An 18,809-nucleotide genomic window follows, 5' to 3' on the forward strand; every position below is an offset into this window, starting at 1 on the left:
AACATTCACTAGTAGACAAAATGCTATTAGTAATTGGCAAATATGACTTTTAGTAACTGACATTATTAGTTGCTATAGCCGCCATTACTAGTAGTGAAAATTATTAGTAACTGTCTATTGTTAGTTACTAATATAACATCATCAGCTCAACACAAAATATCATGTATTTGTAAATTATAAACATCCCTCATAACAAATAATAGCTACAAAAGTTGTTTAATTAAATAAGCTGCTCAATCTGTAGAACCTTGCTCTTTGGGAGCTTGCACCATGAGTTGGCTCTTGAATAGATGCTAAAGCTAATGGACGCCCATCGGAGCCATCTAATCTTTGAAGGATGAATTAGGTAATTCAAGACATAAATTTCCTTTTGTCCAAAATTGATAAGCTAACCCTCTCTCAAGGGTTTCTGAAAGTTGATGCAGACCAAACCGAGAGACCATTGTATTGGTCAGATTGTCAAGCATTTTAGTGCTCATACCAAGCCTTCCGCAAACCTGCTCAAATAGGATTTTAGATGTGAATGAAGCTTAAGAAACCAATTCAGGCAAACACATACGGAGTAGTAACTAGGCTGGTATCCACAAAGATAAGGAGCAACTATTTTGAAATTTTGGGCTATTGAGTTTATAAAACTCATCCTCCTTTCGACATTTCCTAGAGCCATTTGTCCCTAGTTGGGTTTGAAAAAAACATAAACTTACTTTCAAAGAATAAATACATAGTAGTCCATTACACCCTCACAATTAGCTGCTATGAGAAATTTAGTGAGCTTAGAACTTCCTCCATCTTTTGGGGGGTAATTTCTCCAATTTCTATATCCTTTTGTTTCATAAGATGAATATTTCAAGTCAGATCTCATTCATATCACATTATAATCATGATCACAAGTATAATTATTAGATTTCATGAGAGAGAAAAAAGAGCATATTGAACATAATATATGTTTCACCTGCATATAAAGATACTATACTTAGCACCCAAAACAAAATTAAAAAGAGAGCTACTACAAACAGCCACAACCAGTGTCTAGCAAAAACCTGTTCTATCAGCAAATTTCATGGAAAAAACATAAGTGATAATAGAAATCATACCTATGAGTTTTCCGTTTTAGCCAGCAGCTCGGAGCTCATCTACAAAATCATTCAGCTTAACAAGCTCAGACCTAACATTCACCTGCGAAAAGCAGCATTTAGTCAATAACAAACTCAAAAGTTTCGAAGTATAACCAAATTTCTACATCATATACAGGTCTATACTCTACACAAAAATAAAATTGTGCAACTTTCGATAGAAGAACTCGCCATGAGCCCTTTCACTGGCTGCTTGGCTACGAAACTTTTTGTCAATTTGATCTGCTCACGACAAGCAGTATAGTCTTCATGATTATCACATATTTCAATGTGATCAAGAGATGATTGTACTTCATGAGAACCTGCATTCATGCAATCACAACATATACCCGATAAGAACATTTAATCAAATATCTACATAAAGAAGATTATTGAATAATGTGAGCATGATTAACATGATGGAAATAGGACATTTCAAATTTTTTTATTTTAAAATGATAGAGATTTCTAAATGGTTAGCTAAAAGATTGTCATTGAATTATGCTAGGGTCGACATAAGCAGCATCATATACCCGAATAAGCAGCATCATATAAATGGTAAGCTAAAAGATTGTCATTGAATTATGCTAGGTGACCAATAATTCAAAGATGCCTTCACAAAAATTATTCAGATTCACAAATTCAAATAGAGCAGACCTTTCCTTCGACTAACAGCTTTCATTGCAGGCAAGAAATCTTTAACATGCACATCATCTTGGCCACAATCTTCAAGGTCAGCACCACTGACATTTTCTCCAAGGTTTTCTTCCAAATTCCTATATCACAGCTTTTCACAAATTTGGGTACAATGAACATCATATTGCACACAGATTCAATTTCAATTAAATCACCCCAAAACCAAAACAAGCTCAATTAAATCAAAAAAAGGGGAACACACTTGTTCATCCCGATTATAATTCACAATAATTAAATCAAACAAAGTTAAATCAAAATAAATTTGGGAGATTTCTTTCAAGAAGCTCAATTAAATCAAACAAAATTGAGCTTAAAGTTACCTAACATGTTTCAGTAATAAAATATTAAGTTACCTAACATGTTTCAGTAATAAAATATCACCATCTTTCTTATACCCAAAAACATTGCCATATAAAAACCCTAACTCACAATTAGGGAAAAAATATCAATTGCCGTTACAATAATCAAATTGTATATAATTATTATAACCCAATATTGTTTTGTGATAAAAATACACTGCAAAGACCCAACTTCATCCCAATTATAGAAACCTTAACTCACATTTGGGGGAAAATTGTAATTGGCGTTAGAATCATCAAATTGTATATAATTCTTAAGCCCTAATACTGATTTGAGATTAAAAAAACAAAAATACAGCACAAGCACCACCTTCTAATACATCCGCAGTATAAAAACCTTAACTCAATTTGGGGAAAACGATACATTACTTCAACCCTAAAATTGTTTGATTAATTTGGGAAAAAATTACAAATTAAAAATAACTTACTTACTTCAAATTCTTCACTATTCCTCGCATACATTGCTTTGTTTCTCCACGCGCCAAAACCAGCCACCCAGCTACAATCCAACCACGCACGAACCGACCGACGATGGTGATAAACTATTTCAGAAAGATGGTGATGCTAGAGGGAAGAGAGAGATTGAGAGAAAAACAGAAGAGAGAGAGAGTGAGGTAAAACTAATCTAATTGCATTTGACCCAAATACGAAATACGAAGCCAGAGCCAGACTACTCCGTAGTCCATACTGTACAATTCGCCCAAATACACTCAAGAAATACAAAAAGTTATGAAACCGGCCTCACAAAAAGTAAAACGGGAAGTGAGGTGGATTTCCACTCATTTGCTCAAAAAGTATGCGAATTTACAGTCTTGTCCCTTGATATGCATTTATTCTTGCATCTCAAGACTCCCTTTAGACACAATTTGCAAATTGTAGTCATTTAAAGTTCGTATTTTGCAAATTACAGTCATTTAAAATTATTTTGCAAATTGCAGTCCAAAAGTTCGTATAAATTGTAAATTGCAGCCCAATTCAACTTTTACATCGATTTACATGTCGAAAAATCTTCGATTAAGATTTTAGGGGCCATTTTAGCCCTTAAGTGTCCGAATTGAGTTCGAAATTAGCAAAAAAAAATAACATAAGTGCCTCGTTTTGCGTAACAGAAATATATCGATTTGTGAGAAACTGTAAAAATGAGACACCTACGTCATTTTTTTGCTAATTTCGAGCTCAATTCGGACTCCTAAGGGCTAAAATGGGAGGAAGTAGAAATGCAGTTTCAATATGCATTAGCAAATGCATATCAAGGTAACGGGGCTGTTAGGAGGGAAAAGAAAAACGGGATGGGGTCCACTAAACAGTAAAAAGTGAATAGCTTTAAAGAAAATAAATGAAAAGGCTTGTATATGGGCAAGCGTATAGTCGTATAATACAAAGTACAATATGGAGTACAAGACTACTTTTTGATCTTCTTTCTTTCTGTTCACCCTTTTTCTTTTTCTTACTTTTTATTCTCTTTTCTTTTTGTTCACCCTTTTTATCTTGTATTTACCATTTTACTAGGAAATCAATAATTCATGTGAGTTGAGGCACCTTTTTTTTCTCTTATACTTACCATTTTCACTAGGAATTCAAGCATGGGCTTTCAAAGAAGGCCTGATTTATTTATTTATTATTATTATTATTATTATTTTTTTTTTTTTTTTTTTTGTGTAATGAATAGAGCTAGATTATAGTATTAATGAAATTATTTGAGGATTTTATATTTAGTGGGTTTTGAATATTTATTTACTAGTATGAAATACTTGTATCTCATTTTATAAATGATACATGGAGATGAAATGTATTTTTTTGTGGAATAATTGAACTTATTTATATATAATAAAAAAAATTACTTTGTAATTAATTTTTCAATCTATTTAATTGTGCTTCTAAAAAAAGAGAGAGACTACAACTGTATATGCGGTCTTAGTTTTTTAAACAAAATAATAAAAATAAAACTTCCTAATTACTCATTATAGTTTTTTTATACAAAAGGGTACCATCAAATCACAGAAGAGTACCACTAACTTACATAAGGGTACCACTGATTTTATATTTGATTCTAACTGTTATTCAAAATATAACAAAATGGTAGACAAGAATTAAGTACCTTTTAATGTCACAATGGTATCACTACATATTGAAAGGGTTTCATTATAACATTGTAAGGTACAATTGAAACACGAACAACATTGATTAAAATAAAAGTACACTTGACATCCATGAGGATACCATTGACACCTACTAAGGTACCACCACAACCCTAAATTTTTATTTAAAAAATATATATATTAGGGTCTTTATTAAATGCCTATAATCCAAATAACAACAACGTATACACACTCTAATGCGCCAATAAGTATTTTGTATGCTAATCATAAAATTTAATGATTTTTCTTTAATAGTAAAGTAAAAAAAGTAGAGTAGTAATTACATGAAAAAGTAGAAGTTATTTAATCAGAAAGAGCCACGAGAGCTGGTGATGATGAGAATTGATCTGAAACGAAAGCCAAATCCTAACCACTTGAACTATCTCTCTCTCTGTATAAGTAGAAATTGCAAATGTAAGTGAACACTATACAATTGTATACGTTATAATTGTGTACGTTATATGCCAAGGTTGTTATTACAAATATAAAGTCACAACATTATATGAAGAACCAATCGGACTATATTAGATTAGAGTTAACCCAACTTATTTATGATTCACTCAACTTTCCAACGATACGAACCAAGTGGACTGTAACGATACAAACAAAGTTTCCGTGGTTATCTTCGGTTTTTTTGGACAATTTTGTGAACTTGATGATGTTAAATGCAACTTCAAGAAGGCTATGTATATTATCTATGTGTAATGAACTTAATCATGACCATATCTATGTGTAATGAACTTTGTTTATATAAATGATATTATGTTTTTATTGCTCATTTTATGGTAATGTAATGTCATTGTGTTTTTATTTATTTAGTTTGAGTTATAAGGTATTTATTTGGTTTGAGTTGTACCCATATAATAATTTAATAGAACCCTTCTAATTTAATATATAGTGTTGTACCCTTCATTGCTTCAATGGAACCCTATAGTAGTATTTGAGTAGAACCCTACAATAACTTAGAAGATCCCTTCAAATTTAGTCTAAAGAGTTGTACCCTTGAGTGTTTTAATGGAACCTTACAGTGTTCTTGTAGAACCTTACCATAATTTAGTGGAACCCTTCCAATTCAATATAAAGTGTTGTACCCTACATTGTTTCAATGGAACCCTACAGTATTTCAGTAGAACCCTACAATAATCTAGTGGATTCTTTCCAATTCAGTCTAAATAGTTACCCTTCATTGTTTCAATGGAACCCTACTATATTTCAGAAGAACCCCTACAATAATTTAGCGGACCCCTTCCAATTCAGTGTAAAGAGTTGTACCCTTAATTGTTTGAAAGGAACCCTATCGAACTTTAGTGGAACCCTTCCAATTTAGGGTATAGATTTTGTACCCTTCATTCTTTTGTAAGTTGATCTAAAACCAAAAAACAATGAACAATAGCTTCAAATTAAATTTTTTTTACATGAACTTCATAATTAATGTAAAAATTTAATATTCCAAACAAGTTAGATCAATAGATGAATATTTGTTATATCAAATCTAACTGATTTTCACGTTAAGTTTAATGGTCCAAATACAAACAACATGTTTATTCTTCAATATTCTTAAGACATTTTAATTCTCTATATTAAATTAACTAGTTTTGTGCCCCGTGCGATGCCCGGGTTATTTATTAAATTTTAAAATAAATTTTTAACCTATATGTCAAATTTTAAAATTTATATACAAAATTAGTTAGCATTTGATGTACTTTTGTGACGATTTGTTATCTAGTAGGCATGTAATGACATAAAAAAAAAATTAAAAATTAGCAAAAAAAATAAATTAAATAAAAAAATATTTAAAGCCCGTTGGGTTGACCCAAACCCAAAACTTTGGGTAAGGGTTGAACAATTCTTGGTACGTAACATGAAGTGATCCGATCCAATCAAGATGACTGATAATCCGACCCTAATTATTGATATAATAAAATTATATTAGATAGTGAAGTATATTATATTAACCGATTAGTATATATATTATAAATGGATGTTTTACGTTTTGAACTACTTTTTTCGCTCTAAAAAATATTATGATATCAAAAATAAATTTATATAATAGTTTTTTAGAATTATAATTATATATTTTTTAAATAAAATTATAATTCAATTTATGCATCTGAAATATTGGTATTTTATCGAAAATAAAACTCTAAATTAACAATTTTATCCTAAAATTCTATCCAAATTTGATTGAAAATAGAATTCTAAACTTTTTTTTTAATCTTATGAAGTCTATCTAAATCAATCTAAAGTGACGCAACACTTGGCGAAAAGTTGGAACGCCAAGTGTCACTGTCTCGTAGCCTAGCTAAAAGTTTAGTTTTATATATTAGTTATATGATATGAACTATATCAATATTCTTAAGACAAATGGAACCCTACATTATTTTAGTGGAACCATTCATTGTTTCAATGGAACCCTACAATATTTTAGTGGATCCCTTCATTATGTGAGTGTAACCCGCAATTCACCCTATAGAGTCATGTCCTTATTTGTTTCAGTGGAACCCCACAACATTTAAGTGAAACCCTATAATGTTTAAGTGGAATCCTAAAATGTTTCCCTTGTGCACGTATGACAATCAAAACTTTGACTTAAAATGTCTTTAATTATAAATAAGTAAAAATTCTAAGAATTAGACGATTCCATTAAGTACCCACATGACCATATTTATTCTTGTGTATAATCACAAATATTAATAAAAGTGAATTAGATGACTAGTGCAAAAAGTCAAAACACTTCAATTATCCAAACACGGATGGAGTAAAAAAAATTGTCATGATCGCTTCCTTAGAAAATCACTTTGACTAATTATGCAGTATTCTATCACTATTTCTGACTTACTTTTTTGCATAGAACAAAATGAATAAAAGTCATTTGATTACTCATAATATTCATAAATGTCACGATTTATTTATGTAGTATATCATTTATGATCATTTGATTACTCATAAATGACACGATTTATTTATGTAATATACTAATATATATCATTAGATTACTCACTAAAGCTTTTTCATACAAAATGATACCATTAAGGGTCTGTTCACTTCAGCTTAATCTCAATTCAGTTCAGTTCAATTCCTAATTTCCCTCTCTCATATTCATTTCCGTTCAGTTCTGTTCAGTTCAACTCCTAATTTTCCTCTATTTATTTCAGCTTAGTTCAATTCAGCTCCAATCAGTTCAGTTCAGTTCAGTTCAGTAGAAATTAAATCTATTAAATTTAACATGCATACCCCATACATTACAAATTTAACATGCATACCCCATTCTTTGAACAAAAAACAACTAATAAGTAGATTTATAGATGGATTTTCCCTTATTAATGTTATAGGATTACACTACACATTTTTATCTAAGGGTAACACTAAAATCCAAAAGAGTGCCACCGACATACATAAGGGTACCCATTGACATTGTTAATAATGAAACTATTATTTGAAATACAACAACAATATATGGTACTTCTAGTGTATTCTTAAGAATTGGGTTTCAGAGATATACTACTAAAAGTGACATTACTCAAACTGGGTTTTAAAAATGTACCTTTGAGATATATGTTAACAATGCCCTGAACTAAAATTCCAAGTTCACATTTTTTTGCAGCAAAAATTATAAGTCTATTAAAAAGTTAGTTCAAGTAAGTTGGTGGTTATCCTTTTGAAGTTTTAATCTGCAATTGTATTAAGTAATACTTCATCCGTTTTCCTAAAAAAAAAAGTAATACTTCATCTGTTTTTTTTTTATTACTTGATTAACTTTGACTTTTACACTATTCACCACCTCTACTTTGACCGTATTTTATGTATAATATGTAAGGAAAAATATATTCATGTGGAATCTTTTTGAATTCGCCTCATTAACTACTATCATAATATATAATTTTTATAATTTTTACACATGAAGAATTAAAGTTATGATTTGTTAGAATTTTACATTGACAAACGCGATAAAAGAAACAAGTCAAGTAAAAAAAACGGAAAAAGTATGTGAACTATGCACTTTGCTTACATCTCTGACTTGTGAGTATATTGTAATGGACCTGCCATTGTTTGTATTTATAATAACACATAATATTATAAAAGGTCTCTTTGATGCATTAATAGAAACCTGTTAGATAAGATAACAATTATACATGAACTAGTACCCAAAAAAAAAAAAAAAAAAAAAAAATTAAAAAATTATACATGAACAACATTCGCTAGTAGACAAAATGCTATTAGTAATTGGCAAATATGACTTTTAGTAACTGATATTATTAGTTGCTATAGCCGCTGTTACTAGTAGTGAAAATTATTAGTAACTGTCTATTGTTAGTTACTAATATTACATCATCAGCTCAACACAAAATATCATGCATTTGTAAAATATAAACATCCCTCATAACAAATAATAGCTACAAAAGTTGTTTAATTAAATAAGCTGCTCAATCTGTAAAACCTCGCTCTTCGGGAGCTTGCACCATGAGTTGGCTCTTGAATAGATGCTAAATCTAATGGATGCCCATCAGAGCCATCTAATCTTTTGAAGGATGAATTAGGTAATTCAAGACATAAATTTCCTTTTGTCCAAAACTGATAAGCTAACCCTCTCTCAAGGGTTTCTGAAAGTTGATGCAGACCAAACCGAGAGACCATTGTATTGGTCAGATTGTCGAGCATTTTAGAGCTCATACCAAGCCTTCCGCAAACCTGCTCAAATAGGATTTTAGATGTGAATGAAGCTTAAGAAACCAATTCAGGCAAACACATACGGAGTAGTAACTAGGCTGGTATCCACAAAGATAAGGAGCAACTATTTTGAAATTTTGGGCTATTGAGTTTATAAAACTCATCCTCCTTTCGACATTTCCTAGAGCCATTTGTCACTAGTTAGGTTTGAAAAAAACATAAACTTACTTTCAAAGAATAAATACATAGTAGGCCATAACACCCTCACAATTAGCTGCTATGAGAAATTTAGTGAGCTTAGAACTTCCTCCATTTTTTGGGGGTAATTTCTCCAATTTCTATATCCTTTGTTTCATGAGATGAACATTTCAAGTCGGATCTCATTCATATCACATTAAAATCATGATCACAAATATAATTTTTAGATTTTATGAGAGAGAAAAAAGAGCATATTGAACATAATATATGTTTCACCTGCATATAAAGATACTATACTTAGCACCCAAAACAAAATTAAAAAGAGAGCTACTACAAACAGCCACAACCAGTGTCTAGCAAAAACCTGTTCCATCAGCAAATTTCATGGAAAAAACAGAAGTGATAATAGAAATCATACCTATGAGTTTTCCGTTTTGGCCAGCAGCTCGGAGCTCATCTACAAAATCATCCAGCTTAACAAGCTCAGACCTTTTACAACATTCACCTGCGAAAAGCAGCATTTAGTCAATAACCAAACTCAGAAGTTTCCAAGTATAACCAAATTTCTACATCATATACAGGTCTATACTCTACACAAAAATAAAATTGTGCAACTTTCGACAGAAGAACTCGCCATGTGCCCTTTCACTGACTGCTTGGCTACGAAACTTTTTGTCAATTTGATCTGCACACGACAAGCAGTATAGTCTTCATGATTATCACATATTTCAATGTGATCAAGAGATGGTTGTACTTCATGAGAACCTGCATTCATGCAATCACAACATATACCCGATAAGAACATTTAATCAAATATCTACATAAAGAAGATTATTGAATAATGTGAGCATAATTAACATGATGGCAACAGGACATTTCACATATTTTTTTAATTATTTTATTTTAAATGATAGAGATTTCTAAATGGTTAGCTAAAATTGTTATCGAATTATGCTATGGTCGGCATAAGCAGCATCATATACCCGAATAAGCAGCATCATAAAAATGGTAAGCTATAAAAGATTGTCATTGAATTATGCTAGGTGACCAATAATTCAAAGATGCCTTCACAAAAATTATTCAGATTCACAAATTCAAATAGAGCAGACCTTTCCTTCGACTAACAGCTTTCATTGCAGGCGAGAAATCCTTAACATGCACATCATCTTGGTCACATTCTTCAAGGTCAACACCACTGAAATTTTCTCCAAGGTTTTCTTCCAAATTCCTATATCACAGCTTTTCACAAATTCGGGTAAAGTAAACATCATATTGCACCCAGATTCAATTTCAATTAAATCATCCCAAAACCAAAACAAGCTCAATTAAATAAAAAAAAGGGGAACACACTTGTTCATCCCGATTATAATTCACAATAATTAAATCAAACAAAGTTAAATCACAATAAATTTAGGAGATTTCTTTCAAGAAGCTCAATTAAATCAAACAAAATTGAGCTTAAAGTTACCTAACATGTTTCAGTAATAAAATATCACCATCTTTCTTATACCCAAAAATATTGCCATATAATAACCCTAACTCACAATTTGGGAAAAAAATATCAATTGCCGTTACAATAATAAAATTGTATATAATTCTTATACCCCAATATTGTTTTGTGATAAAAATACACTGCAAAGACCCAACTTCATCCCAATTATAGAAACCCTAACTCAAAATTGGGGGAAGATTGTTAGCGTTAGAATCATCAATTGTATATAATTCTTAAGCCCTAGTACTGATTTGAGATTAAAAAAACAAAAATACAGCACAAGCACCACCTTAAACCCTAATACATCCGTAGTATAAAAACCTTAACTCAATTTGGGGAAAACGATACATTACTTCAACCCTGAAATTGTTTGATTAATTTGGGAAAAAACTATAAATTTAAAAAGAGCTTACTTACTTTCTTCAAATTCTTCACTATTCCTTGCCTGCATTGCTTTGATTCTCCACGCGCCAAAACCAACCACCCAGCTACAATCCAACCACGCACGAACCGACCGACGATGGTGATAAACTATTTCAGAAAGATGGTGATACTAGAGGGAAGAAAGAGATTAAGAGAAAAACAGAAGAAAGAGAGTGAGGTAAAAGTGTAAAACTAATCTAATTGCATTTGACCCAAATACGAAATACGAAGCCAGAGCCAGTCTACTCCGTAGTCCATACTGTACAATTCGCCCAAATACACTCAAGAAATACGAAAAGTTATGAAAACGGCCGGACAAAAAGTAAAACGGGAAGTGAGGTGGATTTCCACTCATTTGCTCAAAAAGTATGCAAATTTACAATCTTGTCCCTTGATATGCATTTATTCATGCATCTCAAGACTCCCTTTAGACATCCTCCTAAAATGGCCCCTAAAACCTTAAACGAAGATTTTTCGACATGTAAACTGATGAAAAAGTTGAATAGGGCTGCAATTTACAATTTATACGAACTTTTGGGCTACAATTTGCAAAAAAAAAATTTAAATGGCTGCAATTTGCAAAATACGAACTTTAAATGACTGCAATTTGCAAATTCTCTTTAATTATATGATTTCAAAATAAAAGTTGTTAATAAATATGTTGTTAATTTATTTACAATAATGTTTATTTATCGGTGAAAGAAATTTGTATTCCCTGATTTGTCAGTTACGGATAATAATGGGAAATCTTAACTTTCAACCTTTAGTACGAGTAGTTTAATTGCTTTTTTTTAAGATTTTGCTTATAAATTTTTACTTTTTACTTTAAAGGTTTTTCTTATTTTAAACGGTTTTTGTTACGTAGTATTTATTTTGATTAGTTTTTGAGTTTAGGGATTAAGTTTAGAAAATTTACCTTTTTAATAATTCTATTTTAATTAGGAGTTGTTTAGGAATTTGACTAGTTGATTTGTTCGGACTCTTAATGTAATTAGGAATCTTAATACTTATTTGTAGCCTGTATAATGACATTTATGCTTTTAATAACAATCAACTTTTGTCAATTTAAAATTTACTCCGTATAAAAGTTTTACAACTTATGCAAGTTTGATTCTTCAAAAAACAAAAAAAAAAAATAAATAAATAAGTAAATAAATAAGTTTGAAATTTGTAATGGAAAATCAAACCATTGATAAATCTAAAAGCGGATCAATTTTGCAATTTGCACCTCTTCAAAGTTCAATTGATGAAGGTTTTTGGCATCGTGTTTGTTCTTTGAAGCTCAATCACTGGAAAACCGATGAATTCGCTGTTTCTATTTCTGGTAAATTTTACTTTTCAATTTTCTGGATATTTATTTGTGCTTTCTGTTGTTTATTGTTTAATTCATTTTAAAATTAAGCAAATTAATAGTTGGAAACATGACATTTATTTGATTTTATGTGGTGGGAGATTAAGTTGAATTAGGGATTCAATCTAATTTTGCAAGATTATTGTTACCAAAATTTGAAATGGTTCTAATGCAATTGTTAGTGGTAGATTTTCTTGAATAGAGGGTGTGATTTTGATTTGTCAAAAGAAAGAGGGTGTAATTTTAAAATAAAAATTAAAAATTGTTATTTGATTTTCCACGAAGAACATGGTTTGGTATTATAAATTAGAACTTTGCATTCTTCTTAGGTGTGTTGATGATTGTACATATACGCTTGTTATGGGACTAGTGTTTAAGATGGATATTTTGTATTAAAAAACTAGCAGCTCGACTTGATCATGATTATGATCATACCAATTAGGACATGCACTTATGCTAAACTGATTCGGGGTGTGAAAGGGTGTATCCATTGAACAAATGCACGGCTAGCGACTAGGATGGATGTTTAGTATTCTATGATATTGGTATAGCCATGTTATGAGCTACCAATTATGATATGATACCTTGAATTGGGCGTGGAAGGTGGTGTATTTGAAACTACTTTTGCTAGGGTTTTAGGTGCCATTATGAACTTGGGATAATTGGTGTTTTACTGCTACTAATCTGATATCGGACATAGTTTTGAGTGATTTCATATACAAAAAGAATTAAAGAATGGGTTGATTGAAGGATCTTGTGCTCGTTTTGGGGATGGAACAGGGATTCAGGTAGGGTTGATGATTGGGATTTGATTCTCTTTCGGCTTTCTTGTATGACACATGTTCTACTTCTGATGCCTTACAAACAGAATTAATCATGATTTGTCAAGCTGATAAGAAAGGCGAGGTTCCTAATCTAGTGTTACACTGCTTACACACAACCTGTGTCTTTTTTTTTTTGGTTAAATCTGGGTCTCCTGCTCTCTCTTCATTTTTCTGCTCTCTTGATCTCCCAGCTAGTAATTGCTGTAAGGTTTGTAAATTGTGTGACCTTTTGAATACTCAAATTGGCAGGATTTTTTGCACCATGTTCACATCATCGCATATCAAACCACTTAACTGTTCTTTCCGAATCTTTACCATCTGAAACTAATGAGGATTTATCATCGAAAAATTCAAGCCATTCGAATAGAAATAAATGCGCTATCCCTGGCACCCTCTACAATACAAATACAATAGAGGGCTTTCGTCAGCTTGACAAACAAAAAATATTGAAAGAAGAAGCAGAAAAGGTGTGTCATACTTCCATTGCCTTTATTGTAAGTTTGATTGCCTAATATGCTTCTCGGAATAAGATTTTTTGTTGGATTGTCAGATTTGGGATGACATTCGTAATGGAAAGGTTGAGGAAGACTATGCATTACTTTCTAGATTTCTTCTTATCTCATTTGCTGACCTCAAAAAATGGAGGTTCTACTACTCTGTTGCATTTCCTGCTTTAGTGCTTGATCCTCCAGCAACCTTGGTTGATCTAAAGCCTGCTTCAGAGTGGTTCAGCGTGGAAGAGGTGAGTAAAAAACAAAAGTCATTTTTATTTTGGATTTTCATCGTTGCCTTTGTTTAATGTTTGAGTTGCTGGCATCAATGCATCATAGGCTAAGTCTGTGTCTGCTGCCTGCAATGAGTGGCGTAGTTCAACAGTCACTGCAGGTAATCTCCTCACTCTCTTGTAGAAAGGAAGTTTATTATTCTTGGCCTTTACTAATTTTCTGCATAATTTTATACATTCATTAAATCCTCTTTCCATTTATATTCATTGACGAAGCTTATTTATATTGTGTTATTGTGTAGGTGTTCCCTTCTTTCTTGTTACTATTACTTCAAATGCACATGCAACAGTTAGACAACTTAGTAAGTGGGAATCCTGCCAACAAGACAATGAGAAGGTTTGGCAATGTGCTTTAACTTCTTTGTTTATTCCCCACTTAAGCAAGCTACATTCAGCGAACTTAGTCTATTTTGATGCTTATATTCTGTGATATGCAGGTCTTGTTTGGCTTTTATGATCCTTGTCATCTTACAAATCATCCTGGTTGGCCTCTTCGCAACTTTCTTGCTTTTTTGCATTCAAGATGGAACCTGGAAACTGTCCCCTTCTTTTGCTATCGTGAAAGCCGTGGTTTTGCTGATATGGGTTTGTCACTTGTTGGTGAAGCGCTGATATCTCCTCAAGGTAGTGGAAGAAAATGAGTTACATTTCTTTTTGATCACTTCTTTTTATTCTCTCTCTATCACCGCCCCTCCCTCACATGTATAAGCTTCGTTATATGCTAGTATCCATCTAAAAATTAGTTTTGTAGGATGGAAGGATCAGGGTCATGTGCCTAAAGCTGTTGGATGGGAACTTGATAGAGAGAAAAAATTAACAAGATCCATTAATCTTGCTACATCTATGGATCCTACTAGGTATGATGTCAATAAACTCATGTCCATATGTATTGCTTTGATACTTGTTGTGGTTATCATGTCATCATGTGATTCATATCATGATTTTATTTTTCCTGTCAACATTCACAGGTTGGCTGAATCTGCTGCTGATTTGAATTTGAAGTTGATGAGATGGCGGGCTTTACCTTCTCTGGACTTGGGTCTTTTATCTGCTACTAGGTGTCTTCTACTTGGGGCAGGCACTCTAGGTTGCCAAGTTGCTCGAACACTGATGGTAAGTGCCTATTATGTTTGGAATTTGGATCACAGGATCTGTATGCCTTGTATTCACTATTTTGCTTTTAGTTAATGTATTAATAGTATCTTTACAGGCTTGGGGTGTGCGGAAGATTACACTGTTAGACAGTGGCAAGGTGGCCATGTCTAATCCATTAAGGCAATCATTATATACATTGGAAGATTGTCTCAATGGTGGTCAATATAAAGCCATGGCTGCAGAAAGAAGTCTCAAGTCTATATTCCCAGCTGTGGTATACGATGTTGAACTTTAGTAAAATGATTTTTTACTATACTCATTTTTGTCAATGACGTCATATTGGCTGCATGATTGGATTCTTCCCTTAATTTGGGTGCATGACTGGTCTTTTCCTGCATGTTGTAGGATGCAAAAGGTGTTGTGATGGCCATTCCAATGCCTGGGCATCCAGTTTCTACTCAGGAAGAGAGCAAGGTGTTGGATGATTGCAGACAACTACAGGAATTAATTGATTCTCATGATGTAATTTTCTTATTAACTGATACAAGGGAAAGCCGATGGCTTCCAACACTCCTCAGCACAAGCTCTAACAAGGTTCTTAGCTTATATACATCTTATTTCTTCTTCTCTCCTGACATTGATCATTTGTTGCTGTTATAATGTCATAAATTTTTGTCTATGATTTTCACATACTTCTAATTCTTCCTTTTCATTCTCCATAACCCTTTCTTGTTTTTGGGAAGTAAGGAGGTGTTTGATGTACAGACCCATACATAAATTTAAGCTTAGGAGTTTATCTAATTTTATTGCACTGAATTCTATAGCTCTTAGTTTAGCACTTTAAGCCAATCAACATGAAGGATATTCCAATGAATCTTATTTTAGGATTCTGTTTTGTGCTGATTTCTCTTGATTTTGGCAATAGCTCAATACTCTGTCTCCCCCTTCCCCCCCCCCCCCCCCCCAACTCCTTGATTCGTTAATTAAATTGTGTGAAATCCATTATGTATATTGATCAGATTTATGAAGTCAATAACTGAATTTTCTGTGTATTTGTTAAGTGTATAACTACCTTAAAAAACATGTATAAAGTTAATGCATGTTTGGTTGTACTCCTGAGAAGCTCCCAAGTAGAGGGACATTTTTCTACCAATAATATCCTATTTGTTTCTGTGAGTCAAACATCAGGATGGGTGTATTTATCTTTGTAATTGTATTGATAACTATAAAGGGGAAGGTGGGTTCTCACTCTTCTCAGTGCATAGAATATAGATGATTTAGAACTGTTATCATCACTACTCTGTAATCCCCTGCTTTACATCATTACTTGTAACTTTTCTAGTGCATTTTTATGCCTATGGGTGAATTTTTTTTTTTTTTTTTTTTTCCTATGTGTAGTTGAAGAACCAATCTGATGCATTAGCTAATTCTTGCTTGAATTTTAACTGCTTATCAAAAATTTGTGAATTCAGATTACAGTGAATGTTGCGTTGGGGTTTGAGAGCTTCTTGGTTATGCGCCATGGAGCTGGTGCTGTCAGTTCCTCTGAAGTGGCTAACGTTTTGTCGTCTGGCATGGGGAACTTATCTATAAAGGATGAAGACAAAGGGACTAGATTGGGCTGCTATTTCTGCAATGATGTGGTTGCACCAATTGATGTAATTTTCTTCTCTTATGTAGTAATGGAATCTTTTTCCTTTTTTATGCTTTGTTTGTATCAATCTGTTTTATAATGAATCTTTGTTCATGCCTTCTGTTTTGCACTTTTGCAGTCAACTTCCAACCGAACTCTAGACCAGCAATGTACAGTCACACGTCCAGGTCTTGCTCCAATTGCTTCAGCACTTGCAGTTGAGCTTTTAGTGGGACTTCTCCATCATCCTCTTGGGTAAGTCTTTGTACATGTTTCAGAAAATGCTCTTTTATGAATCATAGAATGAGACTTGTACATAGCTGAGTGCCTCAGTATGTGAGGATCTCTGTTTTCTCTACACAATTTTTTTTTTTTTTTTTCCTATCCTGCTCTTTCTTCAATTGCATGTCCCCTCTAATCTCCTATGCATATGAATGTACGATTAAATAACGTTTAATTTTGTTGCAAAGAACCTTTCTTTTTTCACGATATTGGAATTTAACTTATGGTATATAATGAATGAATCTGCACAGGATGTATGCACTTGCTGAAAATTCAGGCTTAAGTGCTAGTGGAAGCAGTGAGCAACCTCTTGGTATAATTCCACACCAAATTCGAGGATCACTCTCTCAATTTTCGCAGATGACACTTGTTGGTCATGCTTCAAACAGCTGCACAGCTTGTAGTAGAATTGTAAGTTAAGACTGACTCATGCAATGTGCTTCCCCATCTTACTCCCCTTATTTGTCTGAGTGGTTTGTTTTCCCTTCAAATTTATCTGATACACTGAGATTAGGACTGCATTGATGATGAGTATTAATAATTTCTATCTAATGTTAACTACTTGAGTTAATATTAGATATCTTGGATGTTTAAGACCTTTCCGAATTCTGAAACCAGTCATCCCGCTCTTTGTAAAAGTTTATAAAACTATTTTTCAGCTTGTGCTCTTCCACAATGACAATTATACTGTTGTCAAATGATGTTGTTGATTAACCTAAAACATCATAACCCAAAAGTTATTTGCAAATTTTTCATAAGGTGACTTTGAATCATCTAAATTGTGAATTTGAGATTTTCAATTAAAAAGTTTTCAATTTTTTTTCTTCATTCAAAACTAGCATTGTCATATATAATGAACAATCTCTAAATCTAATTATCATATACTTTGATAGTATTTAATTGGTGGTGTCTTTGTGTTTGTATTTTGCTAATCCAATTCTTGTTTTCTGTAAATTGAAAATATCAGATACTATCAGAATTCCAGAAGAATGGAATGGATTTCATATTGAAGGCTATTAATCACCCCACATATTTAGAAGATCTCACTGGACTAACAGATTTACAGGAGTCAGCTAATTCATTTGATGTAGACTGGGACATTGAAGACGAAATCGATGATGATGACTGTGTCAAAATCTGAAGTTAAATTCTTCATTACTTTAGTTACTTTGGTTAATTCTAAATAGTGTGTAAATTGAAAAGGAAATGCAAAAACCTCCTATCTAACGTTAACTACTTGACTTTATATCATTAAAGTTTTGACTCAAAAATCAATGATATTATTTTAAGTTATTTCTATCTAACGTTAACTGCTTGAGTTTATATTAAATAGCTTGGATGTCTAAAACCTTTACGAATTCTGAGATATTGTTATATACACATGGATGCAACGTACATCCATGAGTATATTGTTCTTGGGTTAGTTGGGTGTACGGTGCATGTGGATGTATAAAACAAATTTCAACGAATTCTGAAACCAATCATCCCGCTCTTTGTAAAAGTTTATAGAATTATTTTTGTGCTTGTGCTCTTCTACATTTGACAATTTTGTACAAAGTAAAATATTAAGGTATCAATAACTTGATCTGTTCCTTATCTTTGTCAAATGATCTTGTTGATTAACCCAAAACATTATAACTCAAAATTTTTTTTTTTTAGATTTTTCATAACGTTACCTTAAATCATCTAAATTATGAATTTGAGAATTTCCATTGAAATGTTTTCATTTTTTTTTCTCCACTGGAAACTAACAT

At 32.2% G+C, this 18,809-nt stretch overlaps 2 protein-coding genes and 1 long non-coding RNA gene across 5 annotated transcripts; 1 reads left to right on the plus strand and 2 right to left on the minus strand.

Annotated features, from left to right (window-relative positions):
• Positions 1 to 12: 12 nt before the first annotated feature.
• Positions 13 to 2,811, minus strand: LOC145579322 (RNA demethylase ALKBH10B-like). 3 transcript variants are annotated; one of them, XR_014099121.1, is made up of 5 exons: positions 2,600 to 2,811; positions 1,770 to 1,899; positions 1,305 to 1,435; positions 1,095 to 1,176; positions 13 to 497 (listed from the first exon to the last, which is right to left on the minus strand). XR_014099121.1 is itself a non-coding variant. In XM_081636565.1 (5 exons), exons 1-4 carry the CDS (start codon positions 2,623 to 2,625, stop codon positions 1,111 to 1,113), a joined length of 342 nt encoding a protein of 113 aa, XP_081492691.1. In that variant the 5' UTR covers positions 2,626 to 2,811; the 3' UTR covers positions 13 to 497; positions 1,095 to 1,110. The 3 variants fall into 3 exon arrangements, 1 of the variants encoding a protein (XP_081492691.1); XR_014099122.1 differs by having other exon boundaries at positions 2,596 to 2,811; XM_081636565.1 differs by having other exon boundaries at positions 1,770 to 1,888.
• Positions 2,812 to 8,529: 5,718 nt separating this feature from the next.
• LOC145579323 (uncharacterized) lies at positions 8,530 to 11,277 on the minus strand. Its single transcript, XR_014099123.1, has 5 exons — positions 11,081 to 11,277; positions 10,281 to 10,410; positions 9,806 to 9,936; positions 9,590 to 9,676; positions 8,530 to 8,994 (listed from the first exon to the last, which is right to left on the minus strand). It is a non-coding gene; the product is annotated as an uncharacterized LOC145579323 (long non-coding RNA).
• An 893-nt stretch (positions 11,278 to 12,170) lies between these two features.
• On the plus strand, positions 12,171 to 18,359 carry LOC145579324 (ubiquitin-like modifier-activating enzyme atg7). Its single transcript, XM_081636566.1, has 14 exons — positions 12,171 to 12,410; positions 13,511 to 13,728; positions 13,812 to 14,003; positions 14,092 to 14,146; positions 14,288 to 14,382; positions 14,483 to 14,669; positions 14,797 to 14,902; positions 15,014 to 15,158; positions 15,256 to 15,414; positions 15,546 to 15,734; positions 16,613 to 16,798; positions 16,913 to 17,028; positions 17,307 to 17,466; positions 18,023 to 18,359. Exons 1-14 carry the CDS (start codon positions 12,260 to 12,262, stop codon positions 18,194 to 18,196), a joined length of 2,133 nt encoding a protein of 710 aa, XP_081492692.1. The 5' UTR covers positions 12,171 to 12,259; the 3' UTR covers positions 18,197 to 18,359.
• The last annotated feature ends 450 nt before the right edge of the window (positions 18,360 to 18,809 follow it).

This window comes from Chenopodium album, chromosome 14 (assembly GCF_948465745.1).
Source record: "Chenopodium album chromosome 14, dcCheAlbu1.1, whole genome shotgun sequence".
Classification (NCBI taxonomy): Eukaryota; Viridiplantae; Streptophyta; class Magnoliopsida; order Caryophyllales; family Amaranthaceae; genus Chenopodium; species Chenopodium album.